Source organism: Acinonyx jubatus, chromosome C1, assembly GCF_027475565.1.
Source record: "Acinonyx jubatus isolate Ajub_Pintada_27869175 chromosome C1, VMU_Ajub_asm_v1.0, whole genome shotgun sequence".
NCBI classification, from domain to species: domain Eukaryota; kingdom Metazoa; phylum Chordata; class Mammalia; order Carnivora; family Felidae; genus Acinonyx; species Acinonyx jubatus.
In genome coordinates this window covers 164,354,310-164,379,337 of record NC_069381.1, presented here as the reverse complement: position 1 = coordinate 164,379,337, position 25,028 = coordinate 164,354,310, and the positions used below count along the sequence as shown (strand labels likewise).

The window sequence follows — 25,028 nt, the reverse complement described above, 5'->3', positions numbered from 1 at the left end:
TGAGTGCTGGAAAGTAAAACAAGCAGGCCACTGAATTGGCCAATCTCATGGGGTTGTAGGAATGAGCATCCTAAAGGATGTTAATTGGAGAGTCAGGAGCTGGTGGTCAGAGAATGAGATTATTAAAGTTAAGATTTGGGGGCTGGATAGTAGTGTATGAAAATGATAAGAGTTTGCATCTGTTGGGGTAGGTGGCCAAAGTGGGGTGAGGATAGGATGGTTGGAAGTGAGGGAGAGAATCAGGGAAAGAGTTAAGAGTGCTGGGTGAATGTCTACGTGGTGGGAGCCCGTGGGAAGGCTGGCCCAGAGAGGGGCAGTGACCTTTGCCATGCTCCCTGGGTAATGGGAAGCATTGGAAGGATGTTGTCCGATAGCATGCATTGTAAAGGAGAAGTGGGTTTTGAGGGAAAGGGAGAAAAAGTGGTCGGGTAATACTTTCCTCTGAGGGTGGACAGGTTTTAGGTAGAACAGGAAAGGAAATGGAACATTCAGAGACCAGGATAAGGATATAGGATAGATACTGCTGTTGGCAGGAGTGAGCTCCAGGATGGAATGGAAGGATTTGGGGGTTGGGGACTTCTCATCTTCACTTGAAGAAATTTTGCCTTCGAAAATTGTTGTATATGTTACTTAGTTTATCTAAAGGAATTATAAAATGTAATGTAGTTTTTCAGGAACCAATTTGATCCTTAATTTACTTTACAACATGTGCGTTACAGGAATGGTTTGCAGTGTATGTGGAACTTAATCAACAAATTGCAGCACTCTTAAATGCTGGGGATGAGGAAGATCTTGTGGAACTGAAGTCACTGCAGCAACAACTTAGTGATGTTTGCTACCGACAGGCCAGTCAGCTGGAATTTAGGCAGAATCTCTTACAAGCAGCTCTTGAATTTCATGGTGTTGCCCAAGATGTAAGTGTCTACTCTGATTGCTTTTCTTTTCTTCAAATGATCTGAACACTTATACTTATCTGCACATAATTTTTACAGGTTTGCATGTCTCCTAATTATTTTTCTGGAACAATAGAATAATTTGCTTATGGAGAGATGATAAAAGTCTTTTTTTTTTTTTAATTTTCATTTTTAAGTCATTTTGCATGCACATAAACCTGTTTTGTCTAGTCTTCCAACCTAATTGATATATTTATTTTGATTGTTTCTCTGTTTATGCTTTATAACTTAGATTGAAATGGAAGTTGCAGTACTTTTTTTTACATTCTGCTGACCTGGATATAAATCATTGTCTTCTTGGTGCATGCATCTATGTGTTCTGTCTTTCAGATAACATGTATTCTAATTATTCGTCCTTGTCTTTTAACAGCATAGTCTATTTTCAAGTGTAATTGTGATAACCTCATTAGACATAAACCTCATTAATCATTAAACACTTTAGATGCTGATTACATCAGGGTTATCTCTTTGGTGTCCCTCTGCTTTAGTTGTCTCAGCAGTTGGATGGCTTATTAGGGATGTTGTGCGTAGATGTAGCACCAGCTGATGGAGCATCGATTCAGCAGACTTTAAAACTGCTTGAAGAGAAGCTGAAAAGTGTTGGTAAGCAGATTTTAAAAATGCTGAAACATAAGGGTTCTTTTTTTAGAAATATCATTACTATCGTTAGACAAGTCAACTTATACTGAACTAATTAGAATTATTTATAGGGATCATAGGAAAAATTAGTATAAAATAGGTTTTATTCCCTTGAAGGGTGTAATACATGGTAAAATTTTTATTTTTCATTGATGGCCAATCACCCTTCCTTCATTGGGCCTTTAGCCTTTCTTCTTTACCCAGCTATATCTACAGGTGCTATGTCTTGCATATCCTATGAACAGTTATTTGTAGTGCATGCATAAACTGTAATTAGCTGTGAAGTGTTCTGTGGTAAACCTTGTATGCCCCAAACTGTGTTTTATGCAATGATTTTTGTTGTTGCTATATCCTAACCTTGTGAATACATAGTCGGTTTGGTTCTGTGCATTTGTTTCTCCAAACTGGGAATATTGCCAAGGTCACCTACTCTCCCAAGGGGAGGATGGTCCTGTTTCACTTGACACCAAGGCCTTTTAACATTTTACTACAGTAGGAAGGAAATACAGTGAATTTCCCTAGGTCATGATGGAGAGAAGATAGTAGATGTGCGAATGGGAAGGGAGGGTTATATTGAGGGGGATAGGATGGCAAAGGGGAATGGAGGCAAGGAAGCAGAAACCTGAGACAGAGATTTAGTTGAAAATGATGACATACCATTGAACCAGATTAATTAGTGAAAAGGATTTGAGGGAATGGGTTTGAAAAATCATGTTTGTATGGGCATTTTACTTGTTTGCAGTCTTTGTTATTTTAACACATGATAGGCATAATGCATATTTTGTATCTAATATGCCCAATGCACTTCATTTCAAAGTGTCAGAAGCTTTCTGGAATCATATATTTCCTTTAAAAAAGAAAAAAAAACAGAATTCCTCTATGCTTGTCTAGTTTGGAGTACTGTAAATCTACCCTAAATGTTGCTTCTTGTTTGGTATAAGCTGGACGATGCCTGTACTCAAAACATTCAGCATCCTTTTTTTCACAGTGATCATACATTGCTTGAATGCTTTGAAATCTTGTAACTCTTCTACATTTTTTTGAACAAAATGTTTGCTGTTCTCTCCTAAAAATTGGACTACGTAAAAGCAAAAAGGAAACAAATTGAAAAATCTTACTATAACCAAGATAGAAATTCTCACACTTACTTCCTGCTTTCAATTTTGAGAAATAATTGGAAATTCTCTTTATGGAGAATTTGGCATGAGAAGGAGCTCCAATTTGAACCACTATTAAAAGGGGTTTATTGCTTGAAGTGTTCAGAGACCTCCACCCCAAGGTAGTTTAATGCACAAAGCTGTTCCACTTGGAATCCAAGTACAATTGAGAGGATTTACTTGAGGGAGGGAAAGTGCCTCTTTTGTTTAAGAGATTAAATCTAGGAACTTTTTTTTTTAGATGTAGGATTACAAGGTTTGCGTGAAAAAGGTCAAGGACTTCTGGATCAGATCTCCAATCAGGCATCCTGGGCCTATGGAAAGGATGTCACCATTGAAAATAAAGAAAATGTGGACCACATACAAGGAGTGATGGAAGATATGCAGCTTAGGAAACAAAGGCAAAGTTTGACTATTAATGTTAATTTTTGCTAAAATAACATAATATTAAAATAACTGATATAATTTATATTTTCCATACAGAGTATAGGGTCTTACCTGTGATATAGTAGGCATGTGTTAGGTTTTGGTGAATGGAATTATTCTGTGTAATTGTACTAACAACAACAGTTTGTTCAATTAATGCTACCTTTTCCCTTTTTACCCACTGGTGAAATTTCACTTATACCCAAGTACTTCACATTCCATATCTTCACGGTAGCCTGTGACTCTTCTGTCCTTTAAGAAAACTCTTTTTGGAGGGGTGCCTGGGTGATGCAGTCGGTTAAGCATCTCACTTTGGCTCAGGTAATGATCTCAGGGCTCGTGAGTTCAAGCCCCACGTTGGGCTCTGTGCTGACAGCTCGGAGCCTGGAGCCTGCTTTGGATTCTGTGTCTGCCTCTCTCTGCCCCTCTCCTGCTTGTGTTCTGTCTCTGAAAAATGGATAAATGTTAACAATATTAAAAAAGAAAAGAAAACCCTTTTTGGAGAACTTGGCTCTTTTCCATTTTCATTTAGTTTAGAGATGCTCTTAAGTGTGTCATCTGCATTGATCAACTTCTTCGTTTGAACTGAGTCACAAATTGTCACACATCCATTGTACTCATTTGCTGTGAAAGAATAGACAGTAGTTTCTGGGTAAGAGGCTATTTAGTTTTCTTTGATATACAGCGAGGAATTTTTTTTAATTTTTTTATTTATTTTATTTTATTTTTTAATATATGAAGTTTATTGTCAAATTGGTTTCCATACAACACCCAGTGCTCATCCCAAAAGGTGCCCTCCTCAATACCCATCACCCACCCTCCCCTCCCTCCCACCCCCCATCAACCCTCAGTTTGTTCTCAGTTATACAGCGAGGAATTTAAAGGATTCTTTGAAAATTCAATTTGCAGTAGTAACTGGAGAGCATTACAAAGTAGAAGGTTAAATTAATATATGAAAGTATATACAGTGTAGCATGGTTGTATGAAATGTTGGCACACTTAGAAATTTTAACGTCATCAGTAAAACCTCACAGAACACATCACTACATCTCACGGAAAATATGCATTAGGCAGAAATTCCTTCTAGCCTAGTATCTGCAAACTTACCATTTCATTATTTATTCTAATCACAAAGTAACTCTGTTCTTACTAAAGCCAACTACCTCATGTTTTGTCCTTCCACTCTCATTCTCTACTCTGATCTCTGCCTCTCATTTAAATCCTTAAATCTCTCCTATTAAGAAAAAAATTATACACATGCATATACTGTCCTCTTCAACCGCTTCATTGTCATGTAGCCCTAGAGTTCTCCTTGTTGAAAGCTTAGTCATTTGAAGGTCTAATCTGCACTCATGCTACTTTCTCACTGACTGTCATTTACTTTTTAGCCCTCCCCAGTCTGACTGCTACCCTCACCATTTCACTGAACTTCTCATTGATGTCACCAGTGACTTTGTAATTGCTGTATTGAATAAATGCCTGATCTGGCTCAAAATCCAGGGAATATTTTTGGTCTTAATGTAGCTTGATCACACTGAATAGCATTGGACACCACTGACTTACTTTCTTCTTGAAACACTGACAACTTTGTCTTCTTTTGAAAACACCCTCATCCTGGCACTCTGTCTTCTCAGTTTTCTTCGCTGATTTCTTATTCTGTCACTAATTTCACTGCTTTCAGGGTTTGAGGCCAAATCCTCTTCTCATTCTGTGTGTTCTCCCTGGACAGTCTTACTACTTTAATGACTTTATGTGATTGTAACTAAGTATTTATGGTTCTGACCCCACCCCTGCCCTTGCTTTAGACCTGTAATCCCACTTGCCTACTTAGTATCTCCAGGTATTTTCCCCCATACATTCCTCAGACCTAGTATGTTCAGATAATGTACTCTTCTCTTTTAATTTTCCAGGTAAAGTTACCATCAGCTACCAAATTTAGGATTTATCCTAAAATCCATACTCTTCCTCATCTCTTATAGCCTAATTAAATGTCCTAAGTTCTACTTTCTCTGAATCCTGAATGTTTTCTACTTAAGATCTTCTCTCTTATCTGCCTCTGGCCTTGTTCTTCTCTAGTCTGTTGTACGTGACAGTAAATCTTTGTAAAGTGCATATCTAATCATAAAACCCCACTCAGTGACTTCCTTTTTTCTCACATGAAGTTCTGTCTCCTTGAAATAGTGTGGGAGACCCTTCATAATTAAACCCTGCATAATCTTATTTCCTGCAACTTTCTCATATAAACACAGTTGTTTTTACTTTCCTGAATGCACTGTGCTGTTTCATGAATCTGTGACTTAGAATACTTCTTTCTTCATTTTCTGGCTGATGGACTCCTGCTTATTCTTCATGACTCAGGGATACTTATTTTTGGAAGGCTTTTTTTTTAGATTTCTAAGGCATGTTTGGTCACTTGTTCCTCCCTCTCCCATAGAACTCTTTACATAGCTCCACAGTAGCACTTACCATATTGTTTCTTTAGAAGTCCATCTCCCCAAATGCGACCAACTTAATAGTTTAGACCATGTCTTACATTTTCCAGGCACATTATCCAAGACCCGAAAGCGTGTATTAAGTATATCTGTGATAGCGTTTTCATCATTACAGCGCCTTACATTGTCGTTTAGCTTCAGATTTTAAACAATTCTTACCATAATCACTTCCTTTTAGTCCCTTGTAGAGTTTCCTTTAACTAAGGTCATTTTAGTAATATGGGCTTTCATAAAGGAGGTCCTTATAAAAAATAGCCTTGTGACCATGGTTTCTGTATTGTTATTCAGCTTGCTGGAGAACATTGATTGTAGCAGAGCCCAGTGCCTCCTGGGTAACTGGTTATTGGTGTTTGGCATTGTAGTGAATTTGAATTCTCCCTTCTGTCTAAATTAACATAGAATTGCATGGGTATGAAGGGAATGGATCAGAGCTGAGTTAGGTCAAGTCACCTTGAAAGCTTAATCTGTATATTAGATAGGGCAAACCACACTAAAATTTAAAAATACTTAGGGCACCTGGGTGGCTCAGTCCGTTAAGCATCTGACTTCAGCTCAGATAATGATCTTGTGGTTTGTGAGTTTGAGCCCCACATCGGGCCCTGTGCTGAGAGCTCAGAGCCTGGAGCCTGCTTCAGATTTCTACATTTCCCTCTCTCTCTCTGCCCCTCCACCATGCAAGCTCTCTCTTTCTCTCAAAAATAAATATTAAAATAAATAAGTAAATAAAATGTAAAAATACTCTGAATTGTATTTCTCTACACCCAGAGATCAATAGAGCTTTATTTCTTCTTTGGAAAACAGATGGGAGTGTTTTTTGTTTTGTTTTGTTTTTTATTTAGAATTAGATAGTGCTTTGGGTAATATAATGAAAAATGTTAACATTTTTGTCTTATTTCATTGGAGCATCATCTTCAAAATTAGTATTTGAGAAGGTTTACACTTTTTTTGAAGTTTTTAAATTTATTTTGTGGGAGGTGGGGGGGAGAGAGAGAGAGATCATGAGTCAGGGAGGGTCAGAGAGAGAGGGAGAGAGAGAATCCCAAGCAGGTTCTACGCTGTCAGTGCAGAGTCCGATGTAGGGCTCAAACTCACAAACCATGAGACCATGTATGACCTGAGCAGAAATCAAGAATCAGACCCTCAACCGACTGAGCCACCCAGGCACCCTGACAAACTTTAAATCTTATCTTTGAGGCTTGTTTAATGCTAACTGGCAGTGGAGATTTCTTTGGATTTTAGTATACCACTATGTTTGTGCTTTGCTTCAGTATTTTGCAGAATCCATTCTATCCTCGAGAGTGTGTGATTAGGTATCGTTCAGGTGTCTTGAGGGTTTTGAAGTATTTTGATGTAACATAGATATCCTTAAAATTCTTACAAATCAGTACAGAATAGTTGAAGTCTCCATGGTGTGGAAGATTAAGTATTTTAATATACTATAAAATATGTGTGCCAGATGGTGATGTTATAATAGTTATTAACGAAACTGAAATGATGTCTTAAATTTATGTTTGGGTTCATTAGATGTGAAGACATGGTAGATGTGCGAAGGTTAAAGATGCTTCAGATGGTGCAGTTGTTTAAATGTGAAGAAGATGCTGCCCAGGTAAAGATCAATCAGGCACATGATGTAGTTGTCTTCTCTTAAAATATTGATTTCACCTATTAAAAAAGTGTATTTTTCATGGTCCAAGAAAGTAAATGCATTAAGTCAAGTTCTAGCTTATCTTGTTAAAATAATAAAGTGTTTTTTTTTTCTTTTCAGTTACCGTACTGGTCTTATTTGGCTTATCTTCTCAATGAAATTCTCCATTTAGCTAGAAATTGGGATTATTTATTATTATTACTGTTGACTTTCTTGTGAGTTATTACATGCCAGGATTAAGGCTGGTGTAGCACGTTGCTTTTTAACCTGCAAGAGGGTTTTTTTCAACTAGATAAACAATGTTATCTCTATGTAGATAGCATCACAGAACATGTAAGATCTATATTACATAAACTCATGATCTTCTAATAATACAAATCATAGGATATTGATTTTATTTTTTATTTTTTAAATGTTTGTTTATTTATTTATCTATTTATTTATTTATTTTTGAGAAAGAGAGCAAGAGGGAGAGAGAGAATCCCAAGCAGGCTCTGTGTTGTCAGACGCAAAACCTGACGTGGGACTTGATCTTATGACCTCTGAGATCATGATCTGAGCCGAAATCAAAAGCTGGATACTTAATTTACTGAGCCACCTAGGCACCCCCACATGATACTAAAAGAATGCTTCTCTTGGGGCACCTGGTTGGCTCAGTTGGTTGAGCATCCAGCTTCAGCTCAGGTCATGATCTCATGGTTCATGACTTCAAGCCCTACAGTTGGGCTCACTGTTGTCAACACAGAGCCCGCTTTCGATCTTCTGTCCCCCTCTTTCCGCCCCCCCCCCCCCGTGCCCCCTCTTGTGCTTTCTCAAAAATAAACACTTTTTTAAAAAATAAAAGAGTGCTTCTTTTTAATATATCTTGTTAGATTTTACAGATTTTGACGGGGAGGAGAGGTCATTAATTCATGTAGCTTGGCATTGAATGAAATGAGCTATTAAGAAGTTAGGTTATAACTAGTGGGTTAATTAATCACATGGTAGTAATTTTTCTTTTTATAAATACATTTTGATATAATAAGAGTTATGAATCGAGCTTCACTGTTCTTTATTTTTATTTAGGCAGTAGAATGGCTAAGTGAACTTCTGGATGCCCTGCTTAAGACCCACATCAGATTGGGTGATGATGCTCAGGAAACAAAAGTTTTACTGGAAAAGCATAGAAAATTTGTTGATGTTGCACAGGTGCAGAACTGGTTATCTTCCTTTTCTACAAGCTCAGTGTTTGAATAGCTTTCTGCATGATTATAATGTAACTTAACCCTCCAAGTCCAAGAAGGTTAGTCATGTTATTTCAGAAATATCACAGAACTAAGAAAAGTGTCAGCTGGTACATCAAAACTAGCCTGCATAAACTTGAGAGGGTTTATGTTCTCCTGAATACAGGTTCTGTATATGCTCCCTCTGATTTATGTGTTATATAAATGCTGTTATATACTATGTCATTATATATACTGTGTTATATACTATGCCATTTTTAGGCAATCCAACTGCTCACTCACTAAAGTTAATAAGAAATATGTGTTAATATCAGTAAAGTAGAAGTCCCAGTTTTTCGTCTCCTCAGTATTAGTATAACAACACAAACTCTGTGTGTGTGTGTGTGTGTGTGTGTGTGTGTGTGTGTGTGTGTGTGTGTGAGTGAGAGAGAGAGAGAGAGAGAGAGAGGGAGAGAAAAGTATCTTAATTTATTTTCCCTAATAATGGAACTCTCAGTGAACAGTTGTGGTTTCCTGTGTGGGATATAAAGTGCCCTATAAAGCGTCCATTTTCACCCACTTGTTGGTTAGTGAATGAGCAGACGTTCTTTTTGGCCAGTGGAATCAAGTAGACTGAGATGGGGAAAACAGAGTAAGAGAATAAAACCTAACAAAGAAGAAACTTACTAAAAAGTATTGCTTTCCTATCTTTTATTATGCATGCAGTTAATTTATAGTATTAAGTGCCAGTGGAGTCATTCCGCATTGATTTCTGGTAGTGTTACTCATTTGCAACCACAGTCCTCCTGTACACTTTTCCATCTCTCTTTTCAGAATTCTTTTATTGTAATTTCATGTATACTTTTTTTTTGTTTGTTTTTAGAGCACTTACGACTATGGAAGACAGTTGCTACAGGCTACAGTTGTGTTGTGCCAATCTCTGCGCTGCACGTCTCGATCATCTGGGGACACGCTTCCTCGACTGAACAGAGTATGGAAACAGTTTACGATAGCGTCTGAAGAGAGAGTACATAGGCTGGAGATGGCTATTGCCTTTCACTCAAATGCTGAAAAGGTTTGCTTTTTTAAAAAATGTAGTCTCAGTAGTATTTATTGCCTGTCTTTAAATATATTACTTTTAATATTATAATTATGTAGTTAGCTTGGTTTTTTTTCTTATTGCAACTCCTATTAATCCTATGTTTAAAGTTTGTTTAGATGTAATGTATTCTTAGAGAGTTCAGATGAAATCCTCTTAGTAATCCATACTAGTGCTGGCATACTGTGCTTGGAGAAATCCAAAACCATCCAGGAGTCCTCTCTCAACAGTGCTTCTCTTCTCTCCAGACCTGGCGCCCAGAATGTGCTCTCTATATTTAGGGTAGCACGACTCCCATCTCTTTCGTTACGCAACGAAAGGAAACTTTGCCTCTGCATCTACTACTAATTGTCATAACATTTTTAAAAGAGCACTTAGTAATTTTATAATGTTTACACTAGAGACTACCCAACTCAAAGAGAGTAAGGATAAAAATAAAACTTTTTTTCATGTGTTATATTTAAAGATTCATTCTGGAATTTATTATTTAATGAATTCATTAGTCCCAGAAACCAAAAATGAAATGTGTAGTGTTATTTGGGCAGATTTTCAGCAGAGCCCTTTTCGGAACTCTGCACAGAGAAAATTTATAGCACCCAACCAACCCTTACATTTCTCCTCTGAGGAGGAGCTTCGTTATGTAGTTAACTTTGGTGTGATCTCGCACATTGAAAGTTTATGTGTGGGGGATGTTCAATATAATGAAATATGAGAAACCTAAATATAAGTGTGATAGCCTAGTCTATAAAATAGAAGAGATATTATCAGGAATTAGATAGTTTCTGTCTTGTTATGTAGTACATCTGTTGGGAAGTGTTCATAGTTAACTCTCCCTGAGCTGGTCACTGAACTCCACAGGTCAGTATTTTGGTTTAAAATAGGCCTAATGATGATAAATGTGAAAGTATACATAAAATGGCTTAATTTGTTTATCTACTGATTGTTTTAATGAAAAGTTTTTATTGAAGTATATTAACATAGAAAAATACACAGATCATAAATGTTCAGTGAATTTGTTGAATTCAGTCTGTTCGATGAATTTTCACGAAGAGAACATGACTGTGTGATCAGCTCAGTATTCAAACAACAGAACATTACCAGTACCCCAGAAGCTCTCCCACCCTCTTTTAGTCACATTGCTCCTTCTGTCCCTCCCTCCTATCTAAGAGGCCCAATTCCTAACACTACTGATAGCTTTTTTAAAAAATTAATTAATTAATTAATTAATTAATTAATTAATTGCAATTCAAGTTAGTTAACATACAGTGTAGTATTGGTTTCAGGAGTAGAACCCAGTGATTCATCTCTTACGTATAAAACCCAGTGCTTATCCCAACAAGTGATCTCCTTAATACCCATTGCCCATTTAGCCCTTCCCCCCACCCTCAATTTGGGAAAGAGGGAGTGGAGAGCAGGTAAGACAAGTCTTCCAGGAAAGGCCTCTCTGAGGAGATCACATTTAATCAGAGACCTTGATATGAAGGGGTAATTCAGGCAAAAGGAAGTTCATCAACCCTTAGTTCTGTATTTATGAGTCTTTTATGGTTTGCTTTTCTCTCTGTTTTTATCTTATTTTTCCTTCCCTTCCCCTACATTCATCTGTGTGTTTCTTAAGTTCTACATATGATACTGTTTTTAAAATGTATCTGTGAGGCCACTCTGGAATACAGTATGAAGATTCTTCAAAAAGTTAAAAAATAGAACTACCCCTATGATCCAGCAATTGTACAACTAGCTATTTACCCGGAGAATTTAAAAACACTTCTCCAAAGGGATACATACACCCTGATATTTATAGCAGCCTTATCTACAATAGCCAAACTATGGAAGTAGTCCAAGCGTCCATCCATAGATGAACGGATAAAGAAGGCATGGCATATCTACACAATGGAATATTACTCAGCCATAAAAAAACGAAATCTTGCCATTTGTAACCACATGGATGGAGTTAGAGAGTTTAATGCTAAGCGAAATAAGAGAAAGACAGATACCATATGATTTCATTTATATGTGGAATTTAGGAAACAAAATAATGAGGAAAGGGGGAAAAAAAGGAGAGAGAGGCAAACCAAGAAACAGACTCTTAACTATAGAGAACAAACTGAGGGTTACTGGAAGGGAGGTAGGTAGGGGATTAAACAGGTGATGGGGATTAAGGAATGCGCTTGTGATGAGCACAGGGTATTATATGGAAGGGTTGAATCACTATATTGTACACCTGAAACTAATGTTACAGTGTATGTTAACTAATTGGAATTTAAATAAACACTTTAAAAAATAAAATGTTTCTGTAAGGACATTTTAAGGTCTAGACTTCTCTTAAGAGGTCCTATAAGAATATAAATTGTTGAGAGTTTTTTGCATAGAACATTACTGTTCTTTTCCTTCTGTTACCTGGCCTTTTTTTCTTATCATGCCTATAATAAGCTCAATTATAAGTTATTTTGTTCAAACCTTTGTAAAGCTTTTTGTTATCAGATGGTATTTTCTTCTTGACTGTGTTTTATACCAATATGCATAAATATAAAACTAAGTAACTTACATAGTATAATGACTGAGAAGATACTTAAATTGAATCTAGAACTTCTTATAAGGTTCTTTATGAGTAATGCTGAAATGAACAGATTGGATTAAGTAAAATACAATGCAGAAAAAGTTGCAAAAATAAATACTTCTCATTTCCCCCATATTTTATGTTTATTTTTCTTATAATCTAGTGTGCATCTTAGACTTACAGCACATCTCAGTTTGGACTAGCTGCTTTTCAAGTGTCACAAGACACATGTGGCTGGTTGCTACTATGTTGATCAGTGTGGGTCAGTACCTTTAGACTTAGCTATTATAAATTACAGCATTTTCTTTCTTCCTTTCTTACTTCCTCTCCTCCCCTTTCCTCACCTTTCTAAATTTAAATGGTAGTGGTTAAGGAAAAGTAATATTTTATCAAGGACTACAGAACTTCCTATATGTGAATTATAGTTTTAACAGTTTACATCAGGTAAGTCAGCAGATCAATTTTTAAAATAACTGTAGTGTCTGTCTAGGTCATCCGATCAGTTCTGTGTTTGTATACTTGAGTATATGTGGTTTTGCATGTATATTTTGTTTCATTTTTGTAAAGTTTTTTTTTTTTAAGTTTATTTATTTATTTTGAGAAGAGGGCAAGGGAGGGACAGAGAAAGGGAGAGAGAATCCCAAGCAGGCTCTGTGCTGTTAGTGCAGAGCCTGACACAGGGCTCAATATCATGAACTGTGAGATCATGACCTGAGCCAAAATTAAGAGTCGGATGCTTAACCAATTGAGCCACCCAGGCTCCCCTCTTTCATTTTTTAAGTCTGTAAGCTGTTTGAGATCAAAATCTATATCTCAGTCCCATCCCAAGCTGCTAAATAAACATTTAGTACAATAAATACTTAATGAATGAAGGAATACTTTGTAAGTGCAGTTTGAACTTACTTTCCAAATAGTAGTTTAGTATTATTTTTTCTTGGAAATCACTGTAGACCTTTTGTATTCTCATTATATATTATTAGTAAGGATTATGTATTTCATTTTGTTAGGATTTTTTGAGCCAGTTTCACCAGTAATCAATCTTGTATAAGGGTGTGTACATGAAGATGCTAAGAACAAAACAAAAATACCTTCAATCTACTGAATTTACATGAGCTTGATTGCCTTTCTATATTTCTTGATTGATGACCCCATTTTATTTGTTGCAGATTTTGCAAGACTGTCCAGAAGAGCCCGAAGCTATTAATGATGAGGAGCAGTTTGATGAAATTGAAGCGGTTGGGAAATCCCTTTTGGATAGATTAACTGTTCCTGTAGTTTATCCTGATGGGTATGGTACATGTTTTTATAATCTTGTCTTTTTATTGGTGAGGTCTTAAAGTGAAATCATCAAGAGAGGAAAATCTGTTTCTTAAAAAGCCAAGTAAATTAGCTTTGGTTCACATCTTCAGTTCCTACAATAAATTAGTTTGTAATGAAAAGAAATGCAAACTCAACTGTTAGCAAAAGTGGATTTGGTACTTGCTATCAAATGTGCTTCTTGACAGCTTGTTGTAGAAGAAAGATCACTGATGAGGTTGATACTCCTGGATTCTAGCCTTGGCTGTGATGATAGGGAGTAGGGTGACTTTGGGCTTCATCCAGGGAAGGGAAGGGGAGTGGAGGGGTGTAATGTATAGTGAGCTTATAATTTACCAAACACTAAGTTAAGCACTTCATTTCACTATTTTTGACCAAACGGTGCTAGACCAGTGTGATTATTCCTGATTTACAGATGTAGAAACTGAAGCTCAGAAAGATTAAGTGAGGTGCTCAGGATTTCACAGCTTATAAGTGGAATTGGAATACACTGTCAGGTCTGTGTGGCTCCAAACCCATTCTCTTTCCAATATGCTGTATGGATTCGTAATTTCTTCATTTGTAAAACGATGGGGTCCTGATTCCCACATTCCTTTTACATTTCAAAAGATGATAGTAAAAGTAAGAAGTAATCTCATGCAAATAAATGGGCCAGTAAATGAATCTGAAGGAGCTTCATCCCTGAGGATCTTAGACCTTCTCAGTGAAAATAGTTTAGAAGTAATCCAGAGGATATTTAATTCAAATGACAGAGAAGCCAAGTCACTGGATACATCTATCTTACATTGTAGAATAGCATACTGGATAGGATTGTGGCCTCTGGAATCAGATTTCTTAGGTTTAAATCTCAACTCTACCACTTAGTAGCTGTAACACCTTGGGCAAGCCACTCAACCTTTCTGTGCCTCAATCCTGTCATCTAAAAAGTAGGGATATAAAATAGGGATATATTATTCATACCTCCTCAGGTTACAGGGGCAGGGGAATTATGTGAGCTGAATGTATATAAATTACTTGAATCTGATACATAGTAAGTGCCACTACTGTGTCATGAACTTCATGTGATTATTTAGAATTTATTTGGGGAAGATAGGATTTTATTCCCTTGAAAGAATATAATTCATTATCTACATTTATATAATCTTTGGTCATAGCCAAACTTGAACCATCAGAAATAACCTAAATACATGTTACATATCTGCAGTGTATGAAAGAATAAAATCTGAAAGTTTGTAAATTCAGCTTATAACAATATTGAAGGGGCGCCTTCTTGTTGTTCCAGGAAAGCCCCACTCCTGTTTCCACATTTCACAGCCAGGTGTTAACAGCATCTCCTCTTCTCAGGTCAGCCTAGGAGCATCTATAACTGGCATTTTTGCTTGGGCTTCTCCTCCTTCCACAAGTAGTCATATGGCATTTCCTCGTGCTTTTAAGATTGAAGAATAAGTACTGTGTGTTCAGATTTTACAACCACCTTTAATATGTGGATTTACTATTCTGTTCCATTTGTAGGATAACCTTTTGATGCTATACAAAGTTTGTTTGATAGCAAGCTTATTCAGATTTCTCTTTTGTCACATTGTCCTGGAAAAATAAATTATATGATCTCTCTGAATTCACTGCTTGAAGACTCAGGTTCAAATCCTGGTTTCCCCACTGTGTGATCCTAGTTAAGTCATTTAATTTCTAGGCCTTAGTTTTCTGATCTTAAAAAATGCAGATCATAACCAGATACTTTCTAAGAACTCTTCTAGCTCCAAAAGATTCTAGTGGCTCCGAATACATTATCTTTTCAAGTAGGATAACATTAAATGATTTTATCTATTAAAGTCCCAAGCGATGCCTTAACATGAAACGGATATTTTATTTGCCAGCTATATATATTAGACAGTTGGTGTACATAACCCTTATCATTGAAGGACACATACAGGTTTTATATTTGTGTTTGCTTATGCACCTTAAGCTGAAAAGTAAATATCTCCAATGTTTGTTTCTTTTATGGTTTCATTGTTGGGTTGCATTGTTCAGTTTATTGAGATTGTCATAAGTAAACATTTAGTACAATTAATCTATTTCTTTCAACATATCTTCAGATATTTTATGCCATTTATAAAAATGTTTCTCTGCAGGGTACCTGGGTGGCTCAGTTGGTTAAGCATTCTACTCTTGATTTCGGCTCAAGTCATGATCTCATGGTTCATGAGATCGAGCCCTGCGTTGGCCTTTGCATGAAATATGAAGCCTGCTTGGGATTATCTGTCTCCCTCTCTCTCTACTCCTCCCTCACTCATGCTGTCTCTCTCTCTCTCTCTCAAAATCTTTTTTTTTTTAAAGAATAAAAAATTAAAAAAGTTTGTCCTACCGAATTACTACTCAAAGATAAACAGTATGGTTTGCAAATGAACTAATGCCTTATCACATAGATAATTTTTATGAAAATCTTTGCTTCCTTTTGAATTTGCTATGGTCAGTGGATTTATATTAACCTGATTGGGGTTTTTCTGTTTCTTTTGATTTTTAGAACTGAACAATATTTTGGGAGTCCAAGTGACATGGCCTCCACTGCAGAACACATCAGAGACAGGATGAAACTGGTTAGTCTCAAAAGGCAGCAGCTGAGACATCCTGAAATGATGACCACAGAGAGCTAATAGCTACCAGCTTCCCACAAATCTGCAGTTCATAATCCCGCATGTCGTTGGCATACTACAGCATTAGCTGCAATACATTAAGATACATTTCACAGTCAGAATAAGCCTCATTTCTCTCCATTTTACATTTCTCTCTACATGTTAACACTTTGCAACTACCAAGGCATAATTATTTAACATGCTTTGAGACCATAGACTCCAAGTATCTTAAAAGAAGGAACTGTAAACATTGCACTGAAAACTTGCTTTAAAGCTTTACCTGACCTGTCAATTTGTAGATGAACAACTGATAATAAGCTTTGAATGGTGCTAATAAGAGTTTAGGAATTCTCTCTATAAAAATGGTTGACCTTTCTCCCCAGGTGATGTAGTAAATTTAGATAATAGTTAAATTGTTACTAGTAGACAGTGGTGTACTCAAAAATTTTACTTTGTAATTCTTCAAAAGTGATTATTTTTATTGTGTCAGTATGAAGAAAATCTTCAGATCTTTGATATATCATATTCATTAAAAGACAGTTTCCTATTTGTATTGATAATGTATTAAAAGTTGTTTGTGCTTAATAAAAAGCTTCTTTTAAACATCTTATTTAATTTGGTGATTATATCCTGTTTCCAGACATGAGTGCCTTATTTAAAAGGGCATTCTTAGGATTGTGAGGCTGGCATAGTATTTGTTTTTTTCATGTTTGTTGCATGTATTTTAGCCAGGAAATTCATATGTAAGCATGTGTATATAATAAGCATGTTTAATTTTGAGAAATAATAAGTTTAGATCTTAAAGAACTTAAAAATAATGGAATACTATTTCTGATTGTTCTCTTCTTCAATTTGAAAAATGTTATCCAAATTATTACCTACCTTGAAGATACTTTATCTTTGGGGAGGAGTATGGGGAAGAAGGCATACATAATTACTTAAGTGTAATCCTTTATATCAGAGGAATCTTACTGGAGCTAAAATAGCATTTGTCAATAAAATTTAATTTCTCATACTAGAAGCAAAATTCTGAAGTAGTCTAGTAACAAAAATTGTACAACTCTTTTAGAAATAAAATTTATAAAATGTTAGTGCTTTTAAGTTTATATTAAGTTTAAATGGTAAAATACGTATTTAATTTTTGTGTTAATTTTTATTTCAGAAAATGTTTTTGAAAAAGATTAAAAATACTTTTTTAGTCTGTGATCAATACAAAATTATGCAAAGAATTGTATGCTGGTTTCTTTTCATGTCTTCAGTGATGTTCATGTATCTTGCAATGCAAAAAAATCCCTCTGCACCTACCGATTTCTCCAGCCTTCTTCACTGCCAGACTTCTCAGAGAAATCCATATCCATTCTCCCTGCATCCTCACCATTCACTGCTCAGCACCTTGCAGCCTGGTGTAACATAGCACTTCAGTGAAACTCTTCTCAGTGTGCTCTCAGTTACTGAATTGAATAATTTTTTTGCCCTCTGTCTGTGTTCCTTGTCCTCTGTCTCTGCAACATTTACACCATTTAGCAGCCTTTCCTAGACAGTGTCTCCGCCCTCGAAGATGTTATCCTCTGCCATAACCGTGAGTACAGTCACACAGCTCTTAACTTAAAGTGTATCTACTCAAATGTGCTCTCAGATTCTGTCTTCGGAATGCTTCTGGAGGTATCTCATCCTTAGGGTTTCTGTTTTATCCCAGCATTCTCTGTTACGTATCTGGTCCAAAATTCTAGACCCATACTTTCAACTACCCACTTGACATTTCCTAGATGAAGTATCATATTTTTCACCTTTCTTCTCTGTGAGCAGTTTTGGTTAAAGGTGCAGCCTTTTTTTATAGTCAAACATGCCAGAAAATCTGGGAGAAACTTCTGCCCCCTTTTTTCTTATGCTGCCACTGCTTCTGAAAACATCCAGGAAATTCTTTCTATATTTGATAATCCTCTCAAGTCTTTTAGGACTTAACTTCTGAGTATGGACTTTTGTGATTCTTCATTTCAGTCTTCATAATGGTGCTCACCACATGCTACAATTGCTTATTGATGTCTGTGCCTGCTACATTATAATCTCTTTTGAGGGAAGGAATCTTGTGGGACTCTCCTGTTCCCAGCCTTTTCCTCATATGTAATAGTTGCTTTACTTCTTCTGTATGTGAATGGTCTGTTGTAGGCATTAGTAATAGTCCCCCTTATATGATAGTCTAAAGTGTGTTTTAAATATATTTCTTAAAGTTATGACTGACTTATGAATGAATCTACTCATAAGGAAGTGATTTGGTGTTTCAGATACTTATATATTAGGTAATTTAGATACTTAGTTACACTCCATATCTATTCTACTGAACTTCATAGTGATTAGAGTGCTTTTGTTAAGACTTTGCTAGGAAAGAACTACACTGTAAGTAAAGGGGCTCTTAGTTTTATCATCAACTCGACTACTAATTGTCCAGTGAGTTAGTTGTTAATATGCCTTAAGCTATTTGCCTACAGCAAGAGTAAGGCAGCATCTGGAAATGTTATTTGTAACTTGACTATTTCAGATGAAATGGAATATGCTTTTGACATGATATTGTTCTTCATTTGTAAATTTGCTGCTACTTTCTATATGTATATCTGTACATACACGTACAGTTATGATTGAAAACCCAACAATGCCCTAACGTGATTTTGTTTCGTAGCATCATAGTGTACTTAGAGTACACATGAAGGAAGTGACTGCAGTCTGTTTGAAATCATGAGTTCTTTGTACATCATAAGTTGACGTTGGTCCACAACTGGAGGAAGAACCATCATTTCTACATGCCATCTATTGGTATATGCCACAACTTTCCACATCATTTTAGCTCATCTCAGGGAATTCTTGGAGTGTTCATTGGGCTAGTTTTGTTTTTTGTTTTGGTTTGGGGGATTTTTTTTCCTCTTGCCTTCTTATTGTGTATTTGCTCCTCTCTTAGCTCAATATATAAGTTTTGACAGCTGTTCTTCACATGTCTGACCCAGCAGATGCAAAGATGGTACCTTGATTTCAGAAAAAAATTGACTTCATTCCCAGTTCCCATTGTTGGCAACACATTGCTGTTGGTGATGAGACGGCTCACCCTGCCAGCCAGGATGATGATGGCAGGTCTAGGCTTCATCACTGGGTACAGGATTGGATACTACTCTCACTTTATAGGCATTTAAATTAGCCAGGTTGCTGAGTGTTACCTAGTGTTGCGTGTTGTTTCATTACCCCATCAGTTGAAATATGGAGTGTGCTGTTTAGTTTATTATTGTTGCTGGCAGAATCTAAGGTGAACTGAACATGACAATTACTTTTCTGATAGTGCTGCACAAACCATACTCTCTGTTCTAAACCTATTGTAACCAGTGATGTGATTGTGACAGTATATGAACGTATTTCATGATATAATCCGAGGAAGAACTCAGAATCCTCTACTACATTGTACGTTCCCTGCCAGAGAGGTTGGAGATTGCTGTGTACTTTTCCCATAGTAAAACCCTGTGGTTACTAGGAACTGCACATGCTCTGGTTGCTAAGTTCTCCACATCCTAAACTATTGAAAATGATATGGGGAACTATCATCAGTAAATATCAGTGACAAGAGTTAGCGTGATTGAGATAACTTTGGTTAAATCCCCAAAAGAGAAATCCTCTAGAATTAAGAAGATGGGCTGAAACATACCTGCCGAGTTAACCTAATTAGAAAACTTTCCAAGGTTAACTCTCAGTTCTGAAAATAGAAAGCTTCAATTGAAGAAAATGGAAAATACACTCCTGGTATGGAGGGCAGCAGATAACTTGATGAGGCAAAATTAAGTACTGATTTAACATCTGATATTATGTGGCTTCATTGTGTGCTTTAGAAATGTCTGCATTTAGCCAAGAAGCATAAATAGTGGCAAGAATAGTAAAGATCATAAAAAAGCTAAAGTAAGAGCTGTACTGAATATAATGGAAAGAGTGGAGTTTGAATATCTCATTTCAGAATCTGGCTTTGCCATTTACTGACCTTTGTAAAAATTACTCAACTTTTCTGCATCTATAAATACAATCATACTAAAAAAATGTGTTGAAAATTATGATGTTATCCAAAGTGGAAGGAATTATTACTATAATTATATTTTCAGAATGGAAAATAGAGCATTCTTTAATCTTGCTCTTTTCTCAGATGACGAGCATGGAGTTGTGGGAGACATGGCACACTGTTTATGCTCACCTCCCTGAGCTCCATTTCCCCTACATTCAGAATTACATACTGGAAATACTAAGGGTGGAGTTGGTGAGCTCATCAGTAAATAACAGGACTCCTAAACTGACAGATTAACTCTTTTATGGCAGGATGGTAGACCAGCGAGATGGAAGACAAGTGAGGAGTATCATCTACTTTGAGGTTGACAGGACATGACAGAGTGCCATTAAAAAATAAGTAAAAGTAAGTAAAAGTCATAGAGTGGATCTCAGAGAGTTAGCATCTGCCTGTAGAAACAACACAAGCAGAAATCTGTTAAAGTATCCTAAAAAAGAGGTTAAAAGCATGACTTGAGACCACCATTAGTTCTGCTGTAGCTAGAGAAGAGCAGTCTTGATAAACTTGGGCAGTGATAATAACAAAGACTGGTCCTGTAATAGAGACTGCTAGAACTAAGGATGCTCTGTGAAAGAGCATAAATATAGAGCAGGTGTTTTAAGACTGAAAAACGTTGACAGAGATGATGCTAAATTACCCGATTGCAATATTTTAGAGCAAACTTGAAAACTTGGCAACACTAGTCCCTGTGCTTCAAGAAAAAGTAGAGCCTGTACTAGAACATGAAGTACTTAGAGATCAAAGGAAAGTCAGAACTGTGACTAAATATTTTGAAAGCAGTGAGTAAATTTTTAAAAGAATCAAGATTATTTTTGTTAACTCTTATGAGGGTGTTTGTGTGTGTGTGTGTGTGTGTGTGTGTGTGTCTATACAATTATATAGAAATTCTTAGCAAATAACTAAAAATAGTTACCAGCCACTAGATAATAAGTGCAGTGTTGTTACAGATTTTAAGTTAGGCATGTGGAAAACTACTTCTGACAAAAGGCTACTGGAGTCTGAGGCCAGTCTTAGTGAATCTGAAGGAGTCACCTTAGAAGTATTTACAAGTTACATGCCATCACTTTAGGGCACCCCCCCAAATAAGTCCTTCTTTGGAGAGACAGGATAATCAGATGTCCTTCCACTCAGAACATAGGGACCTGTGTGGTATGATCAAACCTCACATAGTGTTTTGGGTCAGCACATCTTTTCTATTATAGTTTGCCCTAGTTCTTTTTTAGTTTAGAAGTCAGGTAAAAGTTTCTCTGCTTGATATTTCTCAAGAATGTTTCTTCTATCTTAGCTCTTACGTTAGTCTACATCGCCAACAAATTTGCTGAGAATATATGGTCGATAATATGTATTCTATTTTTAAAAGGTGTGAGGGGATCAAAATGTCACTGACAGTTTTGAGCCAGTGTAGATCTGAGCTGATTCCTCACCTCACACTCAGGAATATCTTTTCACAGGCTCTTAAGTTTCTAAATTGACACTGGTCGGAAGAATCTGATGATTATCTTGCTATGAGATTAATAATGAAATTTTCAGTGGCATTGTTTGGTAAGTGTTGCATCCTCAAATTCTCCAACATTTTATAAAACTTTTCAAACATAGAAAAAAGTTGAAATTTTACAATGTATTCATCACCCACGTGATAGTTAGCATTAGCTATGCTTGTGTTATACCTATCCACCCATCAGTTCATCAATCCAAATTATTTTTTATGCATTTTAAGTTGCAGACAGATTTACATTTCCTACTAATAACTTCAGCATACATATCAACTGGAGCTCAATAATATGCTTACCACATTTTTTATGTAGAATTAGCATACAGTGAAATGCATAAATCTTAAGTGTGCATCACTGAGTTGTGGAAAATGTATACAGTGCTATCAAAATGTAAAGCGTTCTCAGAAAATTCCCATTTTGCCTTTTCCAGTCAATCCTTGACCCCACACCCTCCCAAAGGCAACTACTGTTCTTTTGTCTACCACAAATCAAAATTTGTGTGTTCTAGATCTTTATGTAAATAGAGCCACACAGCATGTAATCTTTCTAGAAGCCTCTTACTATGTTTTGGAGGTTTATCCATGTTAGGTGTATTAGTAGTTCATTCCTTTTTATTGCTGAGTATTCTTCCATTGTATGACTATATTGCAGTATATCCATTTTCCTATTTAGGAATACCTGGGCTGTTTCCAGCATTAGTAACTATAAACAAAGCTGCTATGATTATTCATAGGTCTTATGTGAATGTAGGCTTTCGTTTCTCTTGGATGAATACCTAGGGTTAGAATTTCTGTGTCATAGGGTAGTTTTAAAAGAAACAGCTATACCTTTTTCAATGTGGTTATAGGGTGTCCTGGATTTTCACTCTATTTTGGATGTGTAGAAAGGTGTAAACTATTTTTATGATCCATGTTTGAAATATTAGAAGTGGGTTTGTGATAGAAATGGCATTGTTAACATGGTTGGCAGTTGGTGTTTTTTGAGAGAAGAAATACCTGTCTGCCCCAAGTAGCTCCCCAACAGGTATATATGCCTGAAATTTTAGCATTAGTTTCACTTCTTCAAAGATTCAAGCACTTCCCAAGTATGGTGATACATTAGCTAGAAGAAACAGCACTGGTTTGTTTATGTTACTAACTTTGCCACCTGTTTTCAATAAGTGAAATAAGACCGATTAAACAAAAGATTATTTCTGTTCAATTGGGGTAGAAGGGGTAGTCAAAAACATATGCTACTAGTCTGTCTTGGGTACAGCAATGTGAGACAGAACCATCTGGATGGGATAGCCCCCCCAATTGGTCAAGAAACCAGAAAACAGGGTGGGAAGAATTCTACCTCACTGTTGTGATAGGGGATAGCTATGTTTTTTGCAGGACATTTTAGCCTTTACAAATCGTATTTTCTGTGTTTTTTGTTTGTTTAGCACCACCCAGCTGTAATTATTTCACACCCTAGTGACTTTGTTATTCACTGTTCTTTTACCCTTCCTCCCTGTTAAATTACATAGAGCAGTCACCTGTATAAACCTGTAAAATTATAATCATATGTATGTTTCTAATGCCTGTGTTCCAAGATATTTATGTATGGTTCATCCAATCTTTCCTACTCAATTTTTAAGGGCTGGGATATTTGGCCTCTACTGTAAACCCCTATAATGTTCCACACATTGTAAATGCAATAAAAATGTTAAAAACTATTATTAATGGCAGTATATTTTGATATGTAGTTCTTTGATACGTTATCACTTTGGACAATAAGTTTGGTTTCTGTTAATAAAGATTGTTCATAAAATCTAGGGAGAATTAAGTCCTACTGGTCTGTGTAACAATCTGATGAATTCTGCATCTTTGAATCTATTTGAATTGTATTCTGTAAATTTTTTCTAACCGTATTTTCTAAAATATTTGATTAAAACAAAATGTAACTTCTTTATTCTGAAATAATGTGGAGTCCTAGAAGACAGAGGCTAAATACCCTTTCCCTTGGCGCTTCTCATTCTTTGTCCAACAGCCCCCTATCCCGTCTTCCCATAGGTTTGGCACAGAAATTCAGGGCTTCCTTTAAATCCTACATTGTCTGAAATTGTTAGGTTCTTACCACAATAGGTAGTGGTTAAATTTCCTTTGATCTTACCAAGAAGTCCATTTTTACAATTTAAAAGGTGAATATGTATTCGAGGCTGGGGAAAGCATTGTAGAACAAAGTTAGCTATATTTAAAATAACAAAATTAATCATATGATGCTATAAATAATAGCAGCTCCAGAATGGCTACCAGGAATTTAGAATTGGCAAAATTTGGAAATAGGCAAACCTTAGACCTTGTCCATTGAAGTTAAGTACATTTGGATGGCAGTTAACATATAAGCAAATATATATGTAAAAAGAATGAGCACCTGGATGGCTCAGTTGGTTGAGTGTCCAACTTCATTTTGCCTTAGGTCATGATCCTAGGGCTGTGGGATCAAGGCCCGCATCAGACTCCACATTGAGTGTGGAGCCTGCTTAAGATTCTTTCACTCCCTCTGCCCCTATCTCCTGCTCATGCTTGCTGTCTCTAAACAAAAAGAATGTATCTTTATTTTTAATATTTTCATTTTACTACAGTATTCACCACCATCTTTAGATTTCACATTAGACACTTGATGTATTCACAGACCTGATCCACCTTCTGTGTAAAATCTCCAAAATATTCAGATAATCCTAACTCTTATGTGAAAGTCAAAATGAGCACAAGAACTACCCAGTTTTTGCCAGGTCTGGAAGGAAGAGAATTACAGTGATAGAAGTCAAAGTAACAAAAAATAGATGGAAAAACTGGAAAAGTGAATAGTAAGCATAAAAGCTTATTTGTGACCATGATTAAATAAAATGTAATTATTAACAAACCATATTCCCTTTTTAAATAGCCTTGTACTATACCAGACCCTAACTTAGCTACCTTTGGAAGCTTACCTTCCAGTTTAGTTACTTTGATAATTTAATATTAAGGGTCTAGTCTTAAAAACATTTAGTTATAAGGGTTTATAAGAATAAACAATTGGGGGTGGGTGGATGCCTGGGTGTCTCAGTTGGTTAAGCATCTGACTGGTGATTTCAACTCAGGTCATGATCTCAGGATTGTGAGATTAGCCCCACATGAGGCTCTGTGCTGACAGCATGGAACCTGCTTGGAATTCTCTCTCTCTCCCTCTCTACCCCTCCCCCTCAAAATATTTAAAAAAAAAAACAAAAAATCAAACAACCCAAATATTTAAATAAATTTATCCCAAAAGAATATTCTACCATTGAAAATGTTATGAAAGTTTACTAATTGAAATTGGTAGAAGTCTATTT

The 25,028-nt window shown here is 36.2% G+C and overlaps 2 protein-coding genes across 13 annotated transcripts in view; both read left to right on the top strand.

Moving 5' to 3' along the window:
* The window catches only part of SESTD1 (SEC14 and spectrin domain containing 1), a 155,132-nt gene extending 131,742 nt beyond the window's left edge, over window positions 1–23,390 (top strand). For 3 of the 5 annotated variants that reach the window (XM_053215390.1, XM_027055383.2, XM_027055384.2), the window contains 8 exons: window positions 720–914; window positions 1,442–1,556; window positions 2,991–3,150; window positions 7,192–7,273; window positions 8,378–8,500; window positions 9,398–9,589; window positions 13,334–13,455; window positions 16,006–16,724. In XM_053215390.1, the coding sequence (XP_053071365.1) occupies window positions 720–914; window positions 1,442–1,556; window positions 2,991–3,150; window positions 7,192–7,273; window positions 8,378–8,500; window positions 9,398–9,589; window positions 13,334–13,455; window positions 16,006–16,135 (1,119 nt within the window). In that variant the 3' untranslated portion in view covers window positions 16,136–16,724. Of the gene's footprint in view, window positions 1–719; window positions 915–1,441; window positions 1,557–2,990; window positions 3,151–7,191; window positions 7,274–8,377; window positions 8,595–9,397; window positions 9,590–13,333; window positions 13,456–16,005; window positions 20,547–21,652 lie in introns of those variants that run through there. The other 2 variants (XR_003418773.2, XM_027055385.2) reach the window with 2 other exon arrangements.
* CCDC141 (coiled-coil domain containing 141) overlaps window positions 20,510–25,028 on the top strand; it is a 232,049-nt gene continuing 227,530 nt past the window's right edge. For 7 of the 8 annotated variants that reach the window (XM_027055390.2, XM_027055389.2, XM_027055388.2 and 4 more), the window contains exon 1: window positions 21,653–21,743. The gene's annotated coding sequence lies outside the window, so the exon portion shown is untranslated. Of the gene's footprint in view, window positions 20,547–21,652; window positions 21,744–25,028 lie in introns of those variants that run through there. The other variant, XM_015086781.3, reaches the window with a different exon arrangement.